The sequence below is a fragment of the Cervus canadensis genome, chromosome 29 (genome assembly GCF_019320065.1).
Source record: "Cervus canadensis isolate Bull #8, Minnesota chromosome 29, ASM1932006v1, whole genome shotgun sequence".
NCBI lineage: Eukaryota > Metazoa > Chordata > Mammalia > Artiodactyla > Cervidae > Cervus > Cervus canadensis.
In genome coordinates, this window is record NC_057414.1 from 10,890,487 (window position 1) to 10,910,577 (window position 20,091).

General features: G+C 47.8%; 1 protein-coding gene across 10 annotated transcripts in view; it reads left to right on the forward strand.

The window, feature by feature from the left end:
* The window catches only part of TENM4 (teneurin transmembrane protein 4), an 816,614-nt gene that overhangs the window by 672,206 nt on the left and 124,317 nt on the right, over positions 1-20,091 (forward strand). For all 10 annotated transcript variants that reach the window (XM_043452828.1, XM_043452823.1, XM_043452819.1 and 7 more), the window contains one exon: positions 14,752-14,937. In XM_043452828.1, coding sequence (XP_043308763.1) covers positions 14,752-14,937 — 186 coding nt within the window. The remainder of the gene's footprint in view (positions 1-14,751; positions 14,938-20,091) is intronic.

The following is a 20,091-nucleotide window of genomic DNA, read 5'->3' on the forward strand; positions in this document are numbered from 1 at the left end:
CAGAATACCATTTCCGATTCGATCCCTTAAACCCATCACTTGCCCCTTCGCTGGCTCTCCCTCACGTCTTCCTTCCCCGCCACCCCAGCCCAGTCATCTCAGTCCTCAGCCTCATAAATTCATTCCTCATTTCCACTGCTCTGTGGGCTCGCTCCAATCTTGTCTTCCATAAATGACTTTTATTTGAGAGGGCCCTCTCGCTACATTTTATTCCTTTGGGTTGCTGGCTCATAGAAGCAGTACATGGCAGAGATTCGGATTGTAAAATGCTCATGCTGGTGGTTTATGATTCTTATCATTTCATTGCAATTGAGTTTCATGGAATAACAGGTGGGGATCTTTTAGAGATTCAGTGGTATGGATTTGGCAGTAGCATGTGCAGTCAGAAAGGATTGCATGGGATTTGGAGTGGGACCAAGCTAGATTTTTAAGATCCAGCTTATCCAAAGAATATGGCTAATGATACCTGCCTTTCAGGGCTGTTTTTCAAATTAGCTTTAATTTGTATCTATAAAATGCTTGGCATGGTGGCTGGCACTCAGGGCTCAATAAATAAAGTATTAATGTATAATTTTAGAATGCATGATTAAAGCTAAATTAGCCAAATAGTCCTTTGACACTAACTGTTGAAGTCTGAGGGAAGTTTATATGGTGAAGGTTTGGAGCCAAACCTTAACTGGAGTCTATAGGCCCTTGAACAACTCACTTTCTTTCTCAGAAGCTTGGTTTCCTTGTGGTTTCTGACACTGTCTACCCTCAGCTTCCCCCAGCCCCTGCCCCACTCTGATCATCAAGTCTAAAAGAAGAGTCGCTAAGATACCAACACATTTATCCCCAAACCCCAGCACAAGGTCACCAGGGTGTTAGCATCGGCCTCTGCTCAGGGACTGGGCCGAGAGAGCAGCACAGCCTCCGCAGAGCATCCCAGCACGGCTCCGGCTGGATGCCGACTGCTGGCAGGCACACACGTCCACTCCGTCCACTCACGGTCCTTCCTGGCCTCCCCGTGTGCTGGCCTCACGGATCTGCACTCCTCAGGTCCTGCACTAATGCTGGGCCTCGGCGTCAAGGCTCGGCCTTCCTCAGGCCGTTCAGGAGGCAGTACCTAGTCACATGGCGTTAAGACCTCTGACTGACATGTGTGCGGTGGGATTGGCATGCACAAGGGCGGGCATGTGCGCTCAGCCACACGGGGGCCAGGGAGGAACCTGGGAGGGTCCTCCCCAAGACGGACACTTGTCAGCCAGACGGTAGAGGGGACCGAAGCGGGCTCCTGGTGGCAAAGGAGAGGAGGCCTGTCCAGGCAGAGGGAACAGCATGTGCGGAAGTACAGAGTGGTCCTTCCTCATCTGACTGGAGCCCTGGGGGTAGATGGTGAAGTGAGGCCAGAGAGGGAGGCAGGGTCCCAGTCATGAAGTTACTGAATGTCCTGCTGTAAATCTCAGTTTGAAAATGTTTCAGTTCACAGTGAAGATTTTCCTTGCAGACTCTACATCGAGACTCTTTCTCAAACTCTTGTCAGTGCAACTTAGCCTAGGTCCTACCTCAACTCACAGGGACTTTCTAGAATTCACTCAGAGCCTCTGAGTTTCAAATTTCTTCTCTAATACTGTCCTCCCCTACCAAAAAGAAAAGCAAACCAGAAAGCATAATTAATAACAATAATGACCAGATGGATACAGAACAGAAAAGCTGTTACCAAATTAACTCACAGTCGACAGCAAAATAAGCCCAATGCTTAAAAAAATAAGCTGAAAGTAGCAGCAGAGTTAAAAAATAAAGCTCTAAACATAGCAGTTGCATTAGTGCTAAATTTTGAAAAAGGTAATTCAATTTTATTTACGAGGCAAACTATAATTACGTTTAGATTTGAGGGAACAGAATTTAATTCTTATTAATGATGGAAAGACTGAGTGAAATGCTATAATGCCAGAGAAATTGTCTTCTGTTCATGGATGGGAGAGAAAATTAGATTCAGTGTTGAGCATTCTCCCTGTTACGAGTCTCATTTATGTAGCAGGAATTGTTCCCTCTCTAAGAAGCATTAGCTTCTCAGCCCAGAAAGCACAGCACCAACATCCAATTAAACATCAAAAGGAAATGATCAGGCTGGGCTATTTCTGTATAGGTATGTTACAGGAGGGGAAACCCAGGGTTAGAATTTCACCCAAGGAATCATGTCCATTGAGACTTGACATTTCCCGTGCCCCTTCCCAACAGCAAGTAACAGCCTAAAATCGAACTTCAGAATAGTAAATATTCGAGAGACTGACAATGAAGCAGAGACAGAAGAGGGTACATTGGAAGGAGGCAGAGGAGAACCCACCAGTTGTCTGGGAAGTAGTGTGGATGCTTAGACACAAGGAGATGGTCAGTTCCTAAACTTTAACCTGAGTGGGAAATTGGGCCCAAACAGGCGTGCTGCTAAATACTGCCAGAGGTAAAGGTTGATAAACCGGAAGCTGGCAGCTTAGTAATTTAGGAGAATTTTCCACAACAGCAGCGGAACGTTTTCGTTCACAATTGGAGCTCTTCAGTGTGCAAATATAAGCCCTCCTGAAATTGGGCTTCAGAATCAGGTTTCTGTTTGGATGCCCAAGCTGATAACCTTGTACAGAATCTCTGGCTGTCTTCCTGAATCAAACTGCTGATATGGCAACTTGTAATTTTAAAATATTGACTATTCTTTGAATGGAAATTTTATTTACATTTTACAGAGTTCCTCCATGTATGTGCTTCATGATTTATTTGAACAACAAATACATAAGCCTCTGACATTGCAGACAGTGTTATCCTCTGGAAACCAGGGTTCAGGGAGCTTAAGTGATTTTTCCCAAAGGCACTCTAGAGAAAAAAAGGATTCATATCCAGCCTTCTCTGGGTTCAGAGCCCACGCTTATCCCCTGCATAACTCTGCCATTGGCTATTACCAAGGTTGACTCAGGTGGTAAAGAATCTGCCTGCCATGTAGAAGACCTGGGTTTGATCTCTAGGTCGGGAAGATGCCCTGAAGAAGGAAATGGCAACCCACTCTAGTATTCTTGCCTGGAAATCCCATGGCCATGGAGACTGTCAGGCTACAGGTCATAGGGTTGCAAAGAATTGAACATGACTGAGTGACTTAACACCTTCTACTTTCTTTTAAGATTTACACTGATACTGTCTGAGGGTCATGTATCAGTTCGACAAGGTACCACTTCATTTGGTGACACTGTATAAATTGGATCATGACCAGTGTGGACCTGGCGATACTACCGGGGTTCAGGAAAAGAGCAGTTGCTTTCAGCTGGGGTGATCAGGGTGGCTTCTTGGAGGAAGTGAGATTTAAGGTGGGTATGGAGGTTAAATTTGAGTTGACAGAGATGGAAGATATGCAGGCACCTTGAGGCAGCCTATTGTGGAAGTCAAAGATTTGCAATAGGTACATAGATGAGACAGATCATGGCTTTTTCTAGGAAAGAGAAGCAGTTTGGAGTAGCTTGCTGCTCCTCTTTTATCACAACATCATGTCTGACTCCTGTGACCCCGTGGACTGCAGCCCGCCAGGCTTCTCTGTTCGTCAGACTTCCCAGGCAAGAATACTGGAGTGGGTTGCCATTTCCTTCTCCAGGGGATCTTCCCAACCCAGGGACTGAATCTGCGTCTCCTGCATTGGCAGGCGGATTCTTTACCACTGAGTCACCTGGGAAGCTGAAACTTGGAGTAGCTTAGCTTAGGAGATTTGTGGCAGTAGTGAGAGGAATCTGAAGTGAGGAAGTTGGCAGGCATCAGATCATGAATGGCCTGGAAAGAGTTTAGATTTCATCTGTCAGTGGAAGCCACTGGGGCATTTCAGGCAGATCTGCGACATGGTCAGGTTTGGCTTTAGCTAGCTTTCTCTAATGTTGGCATGCAGTTGGAGGTGCCCAGGGGACCTCCAGGAGGGGGTGATCAGGACACAGTTAGATGGATGAGCATGTGACTGGATGGAGAGGCAGGCCTTCACAAAGGGCATCAGGGCTGGAGGTCTCAACACCAGATGTCTCTCAGTTTACCTACGTGGGCCCTTTTACGTGGGCATTGTTTCAGCCCCAGCTAAAGATACACATCCCAGTCACCGTTTTTGGTTTCTCTACTTCTTCAGTCCTGGCTTGTTACCCTTCAGCTAAGTCAGACTGTCTGAAGGCCTTCCCCCGTGCTAACTTTGAACTCCCCTAATCAGGAAGCCAGATACCCTCCAATTAGGATGAGTAGTGGTGGCTTCCTACTTCCTGTGATAGGTGCTTCACAAAGCTTGAAATTCTGGTCCTGGGAGAATAGATTGGAGACCGCTCTGCACTGACATACTGGAATCCACTTTTCTGCTTGGCTTGAAAGCTTTCCGAGCTCCCCGAGTGAGGTGAAAGGCCGTGTGGTTTCCAAGGCTCATTAGCTTCCTGCCATCTAGACCTGGGGAGCCAAGGTGCGGCTTGGAGCAGCTCTGACTCTGCCATAACAGGGACAGAGGGTGAGAGGCACAGGAGAGTGACTTGGCTTTGGCCTCAATGTCAAAAAGAGACTAATTACTGTGAAGGAGTCAGACGCCCTTTTCCTGTGCCTCCCTCCCTTCTGGCTGCTTCCTGAAACCTGCACTGAGACTCAGAAGCCATCTGCCCAATTTTGTGGGGGAGGGAAGGAGGGAGAGAGCGCGCTATATTTGAGCCAAATCATTCAAAATGCAGGGGTTTCTGGCCTGTGGAAGAGAAAGTTAAATTGTAATTAGCCGACTGTGTGCCAGGCATGGTGGCCAGCTTTATGCCCAGTTATACACCTAGATAGACTTGAGTTCCTTGAAAATAGAAGTAATTTAATACAACTTCTGAATCCCCAGTATGTAAGGGTACCTGTCATATAGTAGATGCTCAATATATTTTCAATTTTCAGATTCTGTCATTACTGCCATTTTAGAAATGACAAAAATAAGACTCAGCTATGTGCAGTGTTTGTTTCCCGGAGCTGGGAAGTACCAGACTGGCTTTTATATCCAGCTTGCCTAAATCAAGACCTCTGTCCTGTGCAAAATCATAGGGCCTTGAATAGTTAGGTGGAGTACCCTATCTCAGGTACCCTATCTCAGGAACCTGGTGGATGCAGTCTAAAGATACATGTTCTATATGTTGGGAAATTGGAAGGTGGCTTCAAGGAAGAGGTAGCATTGGAGCCAGAGTTCAACATGTAAAGACTGGGGGGAAGGAGCATCTGGACCATGAAAACAGCCTGTCCAGAGGCACAGAGGGGTGAGCCCACCCCCTCTTTTAGCCATTTGTCTGGCTGGCCCCTTACATGAGCATTTCCTAAGGCAGCCGTCAAGTTCTTGCTCAAGTACCAACCTACATCTCACTGTGCACGTCCTGTATTTGGCCCATGTTGTCCACAGGATGGTTAGAGGATCTCTAAGATGCTTTCTCATGCTCTGACCATGAAAACTGCCCTTCTAAGTATTCCTCCTCTTTTTCTCTCTTACCCCTAGCCGCCCCCCCGCCCCCCAACCCGAAGGCAATTCCCTGGCTACGTCCAAGCCACTTCTTGCCCAGCATCTCCTGGCTCACCCTCCTTCTCGTCCATTTCTCCCTTAGTCCTTCATCTCCAGCTGCCTTCTTTCATCACTCTCAGCTCCCCATGTCTGCGCCTGTCTTCCGCATCCACCTTGCAAAACCCAGGATTATTCCAGCTACTCACTGTCGCTGATCTTAGGGCCGGGCCTCAGAGCACCGTAACTCCAATCACATCGTGCTCACACTGTTTAGCCTCTCCTGAGTCCTTCCAGCTGCAGTTCATCCTGTACTTTGTAAGTTCTCATGCTCAGTCCCCGAGGGGCTCTTTCAGATGTCCACGTCTCTCCATCAGCATCCTGCTCAGTGGAGCTTCCTCCTTCCCTGAGAATACCCAGGCCATGGGTTAACGCTCTCTCCTCATCCTCGCCTGTGCCCTGCACAGGTCTCTGCCACTCACCTCTCCCGAGGGCACGAGGCCCTGGAAGCCTGACCTCCTGATTAGGCCCCACATCTAGTCCTCTCCAGTTCTTGAGAGGCACCTCAGTTGCTCACACCCTTCCCTTGCTTTCCCCAGTATCTTCAAACCACCCCCCTTCCCCTGGCTCTTCTAGAAAGTAAATATAAAGTAGTTGCCATATTCAGAACTTCCCTGTAGCTCAGATGGTGAAGAATCTGCCTGTAATGCAGGAGACCCGGGTTCGATCCCTGGGTCGGGAAGATCCTCTGGAGGAGGGAATGGCAGTCCTCTCCAGTATTCTTGCCTGGAGAATCCCATGGACAGAGGAGCCTGGCAGGCTACAGTCCATGGGGTTGCAAAGTCGGACAGGAAGAGCAACTAACACTACTACTACTCCTCCTCTACAAAAGGTGTATGTGACATTAGGCGCATTACCTGATGTTCGTTCAACCCCACACGAGCCTGAGATGTTGGTGATGAGAAAGCTATTTTGCAGATGAGAAAGCTGAGGCACAGAAAGTTGAAGTAACTTGCCCAGGTCACACGACAGATGGATGGGTGGATAGATGAACGGATGGATGGATGGAAGATTGATGGATGAATGGGCAGTTAGATGGCCTGTTGACTGAACAGCTGATTGGATGATGGGTAGATGGACAGATGGATGGGCTGATGGACAGGCAGATAGATGAATGGAGGTTGAAAAGACAGATAAAGGGACAAACGAAAGGAAAAGTACTGAACACAATAAACATTGAGTCAGGGTGAGAAAGGAGACTCAGATTCTGATTTCAGAGATTCTCTAGTCTAGCTGGGGTGATGATATAATACATAATTAATAAGGACATATGTTACATTACATCTGAGGTTTTGCCTAAACCAGATCCTGCTGCTTACAGACAAAAAAACTTGTGTTAATCATAGTCACCTTTCATTCTAGCTAAGTGCCTCTGATCAAGTCACTTAATTTCTCCAAGCTGTTTGCTCAGTGATGATAAGGAAGTACAAATATAACTGCAGGGATGTTGTGAGAATTTAGTGAGATATAAATTTGTGTGCCATCAACAGTGGTTCTGTAATTTGCCCCAAATGCTGTTTGGTGTAGGGACACACTTAAAGTATCCAAGGACTTCATGAGAAATTTCCTAAGGAATTTTCAAGGACCAGGATTTCAAACGAATTCCCCAAACGGTGCACTAACTCAGATGAGCTAGTGATGCAACAGAAAGTCCTAGTAGAAACCATTTAAAATTCAGTTCAGTTCAGTCACTCAGTCGTGTCTGACTCATTGCAACCCCATGGACTGCAGCACGCCAGGCCTCCCTGTCCATCACCAACTCCTGGAGCTTGCTCAAACTCATGTCCATCGAGTCAGTGATGCCATTTAAAATTATTTAATGCTTATTAAAATTTCTTAAGATCACTCTAACAACCTCAGATCCTAAGCAGAATAGAACAGTTCTCACTATTATCCCTTTTAATGCCAAATACAGACTTATTACAGTCTTCCCGGGAGGTCGCAGCTCAACTTTCACATCCCTGGGATTTTAAAGACAGCTTCACCTACATCTGCTTCTTGCTCAGGAAGAAAGCACACAGATCATTGCATGGGGTCCCCTCTGTCTCCCACTTGTGTCAGTTTTGAGCATCTTTCCAAGTGGAAGAAATTTTATAGGAAAATTATATATGTCTATTCCTTTAGAGGAAAGACACAGCTTCCCTTACCAGTTATTTTAATGAAGGGGATGGTAAAGCAAATCCAGACAAATTAAAACATAGCTGTGATAGGTCCCAGGCTTTGTCCAGGTTCATATGGGGATTAACATTTAATGAGAGGAGCCTGGGGCAGCCTTTCCCTCATGTATACACTTTGGAGCACAGTTAACTAACAGCCAAACCATATATATTTCCCCAACCTCTTCGTCTCTTCATCATGTGTCCACCTGCTTCTGCATCACAGAAGGGGGATGGGTGTGGGCATTGGTGTGAAGAAAGATGTGAGTGAGTGTGTAAGAACTGAGACACTTTAAAGGTTGTGAGCTCCAGTCGGAGGTTGGAGAAGAAAAGTTTCTATGACAGTTAAATACAAAGGAGACTGAACCCCTGCGTGACTATATTTAACCAAGTAAATTTGGTACAATGTGGCGCAGAGACAGAGTTGAGCCAACTGATATAACATCTCTTCCATGAGATTTTTTTTTTTAATTCATCTGTTCTTTCAACAAATATTTATTGAAAGCACATTCTGTGCCAGGTCTGGTGCCTGCTGCCAGAGACCCAAGATTTGAAAAAATGCTAGAGCCTGCGAGCAGGCAGGCTTCCAGTCTAAAGAGTAGACACAGACGCCAGTGAGGTTGTGCACAGGGCGGGTGGGGAGGGGGAAGTGCTCTGGGTGTGGCTTTTCCCAGCAGAAGAGCTAAGGCGTCCTTGGCCCTGACCTGGTTCGTCCTCAAGGCCCTGTACAGTTGAGTCAAGAACCTTACAGACTTGGAAGGAGAACTTCAGGACAGTTAGGGCTTCCCACCTGATTTCAAGAGGAAGCCGAGGCTACACACACAGTTTTGAAGCCTGTTTCGTCTTGGTTGGTGGTACTGTGCTGTGTAACTTCATACCCGAAGTTTGAGGCCCCTGCTAGAAACTGGTTTGCTCTTCAGGGAGGTGCATCTCTTCCGGGTGACTCAGAGCTGCGCTGATACTGGGTGTCTGGTTGTTGCTGTTCAGTTGCTAAGTCATATCTGACTGTCTGCGACCCCGTGGACTGCAGCTCACCAGGCTCCTCTGTCCTTCACGGCCTCCCAGAGTTTACTCAGATTCCTGTCCATTGAGTCAGTGACACTATCCAACCATCTCATTCTCTGCCACCCTCTTCTCCTCCTGCCTTCAGTCTTTCCCAGCATCAGAGTCTTTTCCAGTGAGTCGGCTCTTCACATCAGGTGGCCAAAGCATTAGAGCTTCGGCTTCATCGTCAGTCCTTCCAATGAATATTCAGAACTGATCTCCTTTAGGATGGACTGGTTTGATCGCCTTGCTGTCCAAGGGACTCTCAAGACTCTTCTCCAGCACCCCAATTCAAAAGCATCAATTCTTCAGCACTCAGCCTTCTTTATGGCCCAACTTTCACATCTGTACATGACTACTGGAAAAACAGGATGCCTTAGGTCCCCTCAATCAGTTGTGTACATAACAGAATGCACATAGTGCAGTTTTACAGAGCACATTTCATAACACAGTTACACATTTGCCCTTTCCTTCCGTTATCACCACTACTCTTCCCATTTTGGAGGAGAAGTATGATGCAGAGAGATTAAGTAATTCTCCCAAGGACTCCACAAGAACCCAAGGACACTGGGCAGTCGAATTCTGAATCCAAGTCTACTCTGTGGATTGTGTACTCTATAGTACATCAAAGGATTCCACCCAGGCCCCAGTCTTCCAGCATTTAGTCAGAAAGTACTGATGTTAATCACGTGATTGTCACCTAGCCTTTATCAAATGCTTGCTTGTGTCAGATATGTTACATAAGTCAGAATTCACTTCTGAACCCCATTGCCACCACACCCCGTTTCCTTTCTTATATGAATATGTGTGTGCAGTTTATATCCTGACTGTGTGCCAGGCTCCATGCTAGAAGCTTCACTTCCATTCATCTTAACTCATTTAATTTCATTAGGTTCCATCCATCTGCCATGCTAGGATGTCTCTTCTTAGAGTCAGGAAAAAGAGCCGTGTCTGTCATGCACACCATTGGATCCCCAGTGCCTGCTGGGAGCAAAGAAATTCAGCAAACAAGTCTCTGCAGTAGTCAGTGACATCCACAGTTTACAACCGAGGGAACCTGAGATTTAGGAGCTCTGACCGGAAGTTCACAGAGTGCCACTTACATTATGTAAAAGGTGCAGGAGACGTACGTCAAAGCAGATTCTTTCGCATCATTCTGTTTGGTTTGCACCAACCACTCTGGGAGGTTATATCTGCTTTAATGCCAACGCAGAACCGGAAAAGGAAAAGCAAAGCATTTCCTTTTATTTCAAGGAGAAAAAATAATAATAATTGAGGAATATAAAAGCATAACAATGGGCCTACCTCTTGAGGCTGAATAAGAAAGTAGTGTCTCAGGTTTCCACTCCCTCTACGAGGCAGCAGGTCTCCTGCACTCAGGCGGGGAGCCCATCTTCAGAGGAGAACCTCAGCCCTGACAGATTGTGTTGCCATCAGCTAGCACCCCATAAACATCAAAGTCACCCCATTCAGGCCCCTTCCATTAAAACGTGCAAGAGCTCACAGCCCAGCTTGTAGAAGGACTGAGGGAGGGATGCCCAGCAACCAGGCAGCCTCAGCTTAGCACCAGGGCAGCATGTCTTGTGTAAGCTGGTGGTAAATGGATACTGACCATTTTGTTTGGAGGATCACCCCTACGGTCTACAGAGGAGAAAAGTGCATCCGACTGATGGGGAAACTCTGCGTAGAGAATCTCACTGCATTTCACACACAGCCAGGGTCTGACCTGAACGTAACGAAGGATGAGCAACAGGGCCAGAAACGGGGGCACATCTTCTGGAAGAACCAGAAGGTGCGCTCGGAGGAGAGCCGGCCCCTGTCCAAACTGGGTCTCAGTCTCCACATCTGTGAAATGTCCGTCCTGCAGCAGTGTGCTGAGGATTGTCAGAATGAGGCAAAAGGACCAGAGGAACGCTCGACCTTGTCAAATCCCCTTATGCTCTCTGGGTCTCGGGAGCCTCACCTTTTGGGAGGAGAATAGCCGGGTGTTCACAAAGCATTGCTGTGATAGTTAATTGAGGAACTGTACACAAAGAGACCTTTGTAAACTGTAAAACCTGAAATAAGTGTTATGGTATTAAGCCAGAAGTGACTTTCCCCCACATTATCTCATTTGATCTAACACCAGCCCTCTAAGGTTGGTGAAGTGGGAATTATTTATCCTCATTTTACAGAAATGAAATCGAGATTTAGTGAATTGCGTAACTGGCACCTTGAAGATTACCCAGCCAGTAAGGGACAAAGCCAAGAACAGATCCCGAGTCTGTCTGATCCTAAGATCCAGGATTCTTTATTCATTGCACACAAGCAGAAAGGTGCCAACGTGAGTAACAGCTGTAAATTACTCAGATGATCTTAGCAATCAGTTTGTGCCTTGTCTGCTCAACGATCTCCTGGGGGCAGAGACTGTGCCCTGTCAAGCTCTGTTCCTAGCACCAGGCACAGTTTCTGGCACAAAGCAGGCAGGCTGTTACTGGAAGAATAAAGGAATCAGGATAAACTGTACATCAGGGCTGTGTCCCCTCTGGAGTGGGTGCTGTCATAATTCCCATTTTGCAGAGGAAGGAAGTAAAGCTCAGAGCAATTGGATCAGCTGTCTAAGGTTACAATGGGCAGAACCAAGCTTTGGAGTCATACCTGATCCCAAGTCTTTAGCTCTTTCATGCACACTGCCTCCAGGTTAATTAGTAAAAGAATGAACTACCCAGTAGTGAGGGCCTGAAAGGAGACGCTCAAATGCTGGGGAAGACCTGCCTCCTTTCTCCCAACCCCGTGACCTCCAAGTGCCTCTCGACCCCCAACACCAAGACTATGAACCCCAAGTGCCCCACGGCCCCTAACACCAAGGCCTTGGCCCATACAGCCTGTCTCTCTCCAGGCTCACACCTCAATGAATAGAAGCGTTGTTTGCAGTTTACTTTCACACCATAAACTGCCACCTGGAAAATGCGCTGAGTAAACCCAAATGAAGACTAAGCTGACCTACCCTCAAGCTCCCAGGTGGAGGTCTCTGCCAGCCCTGAGTGCAGGCCCGCCTCCGGAGGCACCTGGGTGGATGTCCTTGCAGTGCTGTGCCGTAGGGATTGAAATTTCAGACTCGAGACACGGGGAGACCCAGGGACCCGAGACTGTCGGTCTTCATCTTGAGGGAAGTCCAACACGCTGTCTGTGGGAGCAAGAAGGGAAGGAAGCTTGAAGAACACCTTGAGAAAGCCCCCTTCCCCGAGGGCTGCTGGCTGTCTGACACTGCTCCACGGCCGCGCCCTCACTCGGGGAGTTTTCACAGCAGACAGACAGGCCTGGACTAACTGTCAGCCAGGCTGAGCAGGGTGTACCTGAACTGTCTTAAATTCTTTGGCACCAGTAACCACAGGCATGCATGGATTTGTTAGCCAACAAACCTTAATTAAGGGTCTTTCTGTGCCAAGAACTATCCTGGGTATCAGGCCTAGAGGCGATCAGAATTCATCCAGCCTCAGGGTGTCCTGCATCCAACAGTGACACACACAGAAGTGGGAGAGCAGTCTACCATGTCATCTGGAAAGGCACAGAGCAAGACAACCACTGCAGGGTAAATCGTGGGAGACTTCTCAGAGGAGGACGGGGCCCAGCCCTGGGGATGGATGATGCTGTGTAACATGGAGGATGTTTACATCGGAGACTCCCACAGTCTCAGTTGCCATCTGGTTTCCCCTGCAGTCAATGAGGAAGCTGACACCCAGACAGGGCAGCTGACCTCCCCAAGGTCACACAGTACATCAGTGGCTGAGCAGGCATGAACCTTGCAAACCCAGTCCTTGGACATCCAGTGACATCCATCACTGTCCTGAGAAATCTTTCTCGAGTTAGTGATCTTGCCACACCACCTTCCATTGTCCACTTCTACTGGCCCTGATGGGCAGTAGAAATGCTGAGAGGCAGCATCACCAGCAAAGTCAAGGAACCTGACCAGGGTCACAAAACTTCTGCTCCTGAACCTGGCATAGAGACCAAATCCCCTGGCTCCCGGTCAGGTCTCTTTCCTCACATTTTCCAGCAGCCTCTGTCCTCTGCGTAGCCGAGAAACCTTGTGTGGTACCATAGGCACTCCCTCCCTGTCCAGCTAGTTTGCTGGGCAAGATGTCAGGCATAGGAACACCCCACAGACTGACACTCTTACTATTGTTTTCTTTTTTTTAACTCTTGAACAGTTTGCAGTTCAGTTCAGTCACTCAGTTGTGTCCAGCTCTCTGCGACCCCATGGACTGCAGCACGCCAGGCCTCCCTGTCTATCACCAACTCCCAGAGCTTGCTCAAACTCATGTCCATCAAGTCAGTGATGACATTCAACCATCTCATCCTCTGTCGTCCCCTTCTCCTCCTGCCTTCAATCTTTCTCAGCATAAGGGTCTTTTCCAGTGAGACAGTTCTTCACATCAGGTGGCCAAAGTATTAGAGTTTCAGCTTCAACATCAGTCCTTCCAGTGAATATTCAGACTGATTTCCTTTAGGATAGACTGGCTTGATCTTCTTGCAGTCCAAAGGACTCTCAAGAGTCTTCTCCAATACCACAGTTCAAAAGCATCAATTCTTCAGTGCTCAGCTTTCTTTATGTTCCAACTCTCACATCCACACATGACTACTGGAAAATCCATAGCTTTGACTAGATGGACCTTTATCAGTAATGTCTCTGCTTTTTAATATGCTGTCTAGGTCATAACTTTTCTTCCAAGGCTCAAGCATCTTTTAATTTCATGACTGTAGTCACCATCTGCAGGGATTTTGAAGCCCAAGAATATAAAGTCTCTCACTGTTTCCATTGTTTCCCCATCTATTTGCCATGAAGTGAAGGGACCAGATGCCATGATCTTCGTTTTTTGAATGTTGAGTTTTAAGCCAGCTTTTTCACTCTCCTTTTCACTTGAACATTTTAGCCATTGCCTTGTAGATTAAGATGAAAGTTCTAAGCCTCTGAGATCTAATTTTATTTTCTTTCCTTTTTCAAAAGTAGTTATACTGTTAGTAACTTTGATATCCAGAATACAGGTTGGAAGGGGTAATGGGCAAATGCAACTTGATGCGGTGTCAGTCAGTCTAATTTGAAAGAAATTAAAGGTATTGGGATTTTCTTTTGAAGAACATTGGGCCACAAGGCACAGAATCAAATCAGGGTCTCCATCACAGCCCTGGCCAAGAGCACCAAGGGCCCCAGTTGTTCAACCGGTTTCCTAAAAAGCAGTTGTTTTCAGAGCCTGCACAGCCTCTGCCTGCGTAACCGTGAAGCTGCCACTGGCCCAAGCCCAGGGGGCTTGTGAATTAGGTCGTGTGTGTGTTCTGCATCATCTCACAGTTGGGCCTTTGTGAAGGGCTGGGCAACTCCACTCTGGCTGTGAAGTGCCCCCACCCCCAAGCCAGTACTGGTTTGAATGGGAGAGGCCATTTCGATGGCTCTTGGAGTTGGGGTGAAGCCATGAGCAAGAGGACAAAGCATAAACCCAGCCAAAGCCCAGAACAGCCACTCAGAGTTACCCCCACGGGGTGCGGGAGAGCCAACCTCCCTTTCATCCCATCTCAATTAGAGTCAAGGCTGGAGTGAAACGCAAGCCCCAGACCCCTCACACACCCCAGCCAAACCCACAAGCACTTGAGTTGGCGATCAGGGACTCATCCTCACTTTGTTTTCACACATAACTGGTTTTTAATTAAATCTGACTTTCCCTCACATCTGTTCTGAAGGCCGGTCCCTTTTGGAAGCGGCAGGCACAAAAGTGGGGACAGGCTGGCCACAGGGAAAAGCAAAGAGGGCAGAGGCCTGCAGTCCATCCTGTTTTGATGAGGCGGGGGGCTGGGGACAGGCCTCTGCCGGGAGAACTATTCTCTCAGGGGGTCCTTGTCCACAGGGATTAGCCCCGGGCCTCCGGAACCCTGACAGCTCACGGAGCCCGGCGGAGGGGAGCCAAGTGTGACCCTTGTTCCCCAGGAAAACTCGCTCAATGCCTGTTTTCTCTCCTCCCCGCCCCACAGAGATCTGTGCTGCTGACTGCGGGGGCCATGGCGTCTGCGTGGGGGGCACGTGCCGCTGCGAGGACGGCTGGATGGGGGCGGCCTGCGACCAGCGCGCCTGCCACCCGCGCTGCGCGGAGCACGGGACCTGCCGCGACGGCAAGTGCGAGTGCAGCCCGGGCTGGAACGGCGAGCACTGCACCATCGGTACGGGGGCGGGCCGGGCCTGCCTGGGGCTGCACGCTGCCTGCCTCTGCCGGGCACTCCGGGGGGCCCCATCGCATGCGGGAGCTGGGCCGAGAGTCCTTTCATCCGACGACATTATGGTCGGCTTGTCCTAGACAGCAGTTGGACTTGAATTCACCGTTGGGGGATTTGGAACCTTTTCCCTCCCAGCCTGCATTTCCCGGGTCTCAGCCAGCCAGTAACATACCCTGGGGCTCGCCCTGCCCAGGCCGAACGGATGACAGCTGTGTGTTAAGGAGCTGGGGTTGAAGAATGAGGCAGATGACTCGACCACTGAGCCACTGTGAGCAAGTGTCTCTCGCAGCCTCAGTTTGCTCCCCTGTGAAACGGGGGCAAGCATGCACATAAAGAGCTGAGCACAGGCTGGCGCATCGTACTGCTCATTACATGTAGCCCATTAAATCAGATTTATGGTCTGGTTGGGAGGTCTTGGTTCTAGCACTGACCCCTCCCCGCCACGGCCTCCTAGGCCACTACTCCCAGAGAGGCCTGGAGTCCTGGAGGAAGCTTCCCGCAGGCCCCAGGCCACATCTGCAGCCCATTAGGCCTGGGGTCCCCCCCTCCAACTCCTGTCCTCGGCTTCCGTCCTGCCTGCCTTTGTCTCCTTTCCCCTCTCCAGGAGGCCCCTCAGCACCAGCCCCTGCTGAAGCAGCACTGTTGGCAGCTTTCAAAACAAGCTGATCACTCCATTCCCTTCTTTCTGCCTTTCCTGCTGGTTTTGTTGATTTTAAACACAGCCAGACGTTTGCTTGGTTTATTATCCTGGAATGAACACTCACCAAAACGTCCTTATTGAATCAACTGGTTTGTGTATGCGTGTTTTAACTTCTTCCCCTTCCATTTTTTTTTTTTTTTTTTTTAAAGAAAGAATCTATGATCAGATGGTGAGCACCTGGCTTTAGGAGGCAGGGCGCTGAGTGCCTCTCCAACTCTGAAAGTCCCCTCCTGAGTCTTACTGAAACTGGGAGGCAAGCCCCAAAGATTTTGAGGGATGAAGGAATTTTGAACAAATGGAGCTCCCTCTTATTTCATGTTTTTTTTTTTTTTTAAGGCTTCATTCCTTCTGTTTTATAGCCTGAAATTAGTTTTTATTGATCATGTCCACCCCCACCCCATCGCTATGTTTATAAATGGCTCTGGAATGCCTTATACTTATTAACATCAATAATAATGGCTTCTGATATTTGAGTATTTACAGTGTGGCCAGCTCTGTGCTGAGGGCTTTAACTGCATCATTTCATACACCCAGCCATCACCCTGTGAAGGCACGTGTATTACCCCCTCCTCTGCAGGGACCTGAGGCCTCCAGTCACTTAACTGTTAAGAAGTAGAACGGGAACTTGAGGCTTGGTTTCCTGAGCTGCGGAGAAAGCCCGGGTTTTCTGCAGAGGCCTCTGGCTCTTGTCCTTCCCAGAGGCGGGGCCCTCCTACTCCAGTGGTGCTCAGAGTCCCGCGGTTAGTTTGCCGGCCAGTGCTCTGACCAGGCGCAAAGCTGCCTCCCCTGCTGCCGGCAGCCCGGCCTGCTTTTCCTTAGCAGAACGTGCCGCGTTACCGGTGGCTTCTTTCTGTCAGAGTCATCCTATCTCATGACAGCCCTGGACACGCCCTGAAAGAGAAGCGGCCCTAATCACTCAGGAGGCCCACCCGCTTCTTTAAACTCTGCTCCCCCTTCACCTTCGCTTTTCTGCATGACTAAGGACAGGCTGACCTCTTAGCCTCCCAGCCCGGAAGGGGACCCGTGCTTATTAAAACCAAAATCAGAGCCCAGAGAGAGCGCATTCTGTTTTCTCTCACTTGCTTGCAGAGTCCTCAGCTCACCCCACCAAGTTGCACAAGGTTTATGGATGTCAGACTTTTAGAAGATTAAAGCATCTCGTCTGAGTCAAATGACGAGGGATTTAGGGAAAGTCTCCCCTCATCCGGTCACGGATGATTCATGGCAGGGCTTGGGGGCGGGCGGTGCTCCGTCTAGCATCTCATGGATGTTCATCGGCCCAACTTGAAGAGCATCCCTTTGTTTGGATGCCAAGAAGTCAAAGCAGGCCCTCCCACCTCCCCCTGCACACCCGGCTGTCACTCTGTAAGAACAAATTCCACCTTGGGATTGCAGATGCTGTTTCCCCTCCAGATAAGAAATACATCAAGGTAAAAGTGCACATGATTCAAGAGGAAGGTTGACAGTCATAAATACCAGAAAATGTCACAGGACATTGAAGAAGCAATGGGCTAGTCATAGTGGCTCAGATGAAAGGACGTTGGCTCGGATTCCTATTACCTGTCATTGTGTGGTGAGCGTCTCCTTTGTCCCTGTCTCGTCTCCCCGCATGGCAACTTGCCCTCTGTGCGTCTCGCCTGTGGCCAGCTGCATTCCTGCCAGAAACTCAACACCCTAGTGCCAAAGGAACCCTCCAATAACCTTGTCGGTAGAAGGGAAGGGGTGCAAGATACAAAGGAGGGAGACAATGGTGGTGCCTTCCTTTTTCTTTTCAGAACAGAAATGAGATGGAGAAGCCTCTCTTTAATCTTTAATGGCAACAAGAAGCACTTTCTTATATTTCCAGGGAACTACACTCCCTGTGAGGATCATTTAGGAAAAGCAAAAACTACCGGTGCGAAAAGTTAGAAATTCAAAATGTTAAATTTTCTCTTGTAATCAGGCTTCCTCATTGTATGAGGGTTGATTATAGCACAGCTAGTTCCTATGTTGAAGTGTGGTTTTGTCTTACACCAGAGAAAAGGCCAGGATCCACAATGCTGATTCAGACACCTCCATGCAGTGGGAGCCAAAGAGAGCAGAGCTGTTTATTTGCACACTCCTGCCTTCCATAAACAGGAAAGAATGACTTGATTACCTAATAAACAGCATAAAAGAGTAAGACAAGTCTGAACGTCTTATGACAAGTCCCCAGCATGAGAACCTTCTTAACCCAGTGACATTTTCCAGAGTAGATTATATAGCAGGAATTAAGTATCTCTTTTTGGAGATCTGGGTCCACCTTTTCTTTTATGGAAACTACTTGATTTTTTTTTAATAAAATAGATTAGTTTCACAATGAAAGGAAATTTGGCAGTGGCATCCTCTTTAATGACAATATTCTTGTCAAACAGCAGGAATATTTTGGATCTTAATTCTTTATGTTGGGAATTATCCATCTCTCTGCATCTTCAAGAAAGGTCTTGGTGAAGAAGCACCATGGCAGACCACATGGTCGCTGGGGGCTTCAGTTTCTCCATCTATGAATCTCAGATCTCAGGATGCAGAGGGCTGGGGAGGCCTACAGGGACACTGGCATTCCAGCCCCTCCTCCCCTGCCTACAGACCTGCACATCCATCATCACCTGCTCCTAAAAATAAAAAGGGGTATTTTCCTTTTCACTCTCACTTACTTGTTTCTAATACACCCTAGTGTAAATGGAACCCAGTTTCCCTAGTTCAGAAGTTAAGGTAGGATGCGACGTGGATTCATTTCTCAAGTATGTGGTCAAGACAGAGTCACCAAAAGCATATTTTTGGACATCTTTTCCAAGAATTTTATGGGTCTTTTAAGTCTGGGGCTTGACCTCCTATTTCATTAGAGAAAGCTGAAAATCATAGCTAAATTTAAGAAGGTGCTTAATTTTTACTATTTCTTTGAAAACATCAACATTTTGGATCATTTCTATGATGGTTACTTTATTCATTTCCCTTGACTAGAAAGTCCCAAAACACATGTGGGAAATGCTAGCTTCTGATTACATTGGTAAAATTCCAACCTTGACCCCAAAGCTGTGATTGTTCAAAATGCCAGATATACAGAATTATTTACTAGGCTTCAGGAGAGCTGTCCAGTCCTATAAATCCTGATTCTTAAACAAATCCCCCTCTGGGAGTAAAGATCAAAATAATACTGTGATGATGCAATTACTGGAGTGAACAAAGCCAGACTTCACGATGCAGAGGAATTATAGAGGAAGGCCACACAAACTTCTGGAGTCCTTTGTCCACTTTTGAATGCTCGCCCTTGAGTTTCTTTTGTGTTATCAGACAGTCCTCAAGCAAGAGGACTCACAAGCACTCATAAGATATCTGCGTCTGTGAGATAATCCTATGCTTACAGTTCAGTCGCTCAATCATATCCGACTCTTTGCGACTCCACAAACTACAGCATGCCAGGCTTCCCTGTCCATCACCAACTCCCGGAGCTTGCGCAAACTCATGTCCATCGAGTTGGTCATGCCATCCAGCCATCTCATCCTCTGTCGTCCCCTTCTCCTCCTGCCTTCTCAAAGGCATGCTCTCACATCAGGACCCAGGAGTTGCAGGACAAACGCTGACAAGGAGAAAAAGGACATGGACAGGGGTCTGCCCCCACATTATCAGAACAGGAGCTTGATTAGTTGATGGTCCTGGGAGCTCTCAGCCCACATGTGATAGGAGTGGGAAACTGGAGACCAATTAGTGGGCTCTGTGAGTCCCTCTCAGGGCAGGTGCCATGGGCTACTTACTCCTCACTGATCCTTGATCCAAAGAGAGAAGAGCATTAATGTATCTAAGAACTTAACAAGAATATCTCTTGGATGATCTGTCATCCATCTGAAAGAGGTTCAGATGACTATAACCACCCCAGTTATCATCACCTGCCATAGTAATCCTTGTTTCATCTGACCTAACGCATACCCATGATACAACTGTTAAGAGTCAGCTGAGGCTCCTGGAGGATAAGAGTGAAAAAACTTCTTGCCATGTTCTTCACAGCCTTTGATAAGGGACTCCTGAAGCTTATTGGGATTATCTCAAGAGAAATGTTTAGAAACTTCCATCAGTACAAGCAAGCAAAGGAAAGAAGCTTTCATGTCGCAGGTCATAGAAATACTAAAGAGAGCTAAGACCTCACAGACTTCCCTCCTGCCAAAGGCCCAGAATTTGTCTTATAAATAACTGTGCTTCCATGGTCTCCAGTTTCTTGCATAGTGACAGGAATATAGCAGAAGCTTGAGAATCGTGTGCAATGTTGAAAAGATAATCATCGTCTGAGAGGAAGATGATTCTACTGCCATCGTTTTCATCCTAAACTCTAAAAGAAAAAGATGAAGGAATTTGGGGAAGCCCTGAATCCACCATCCATAATGCAAGCC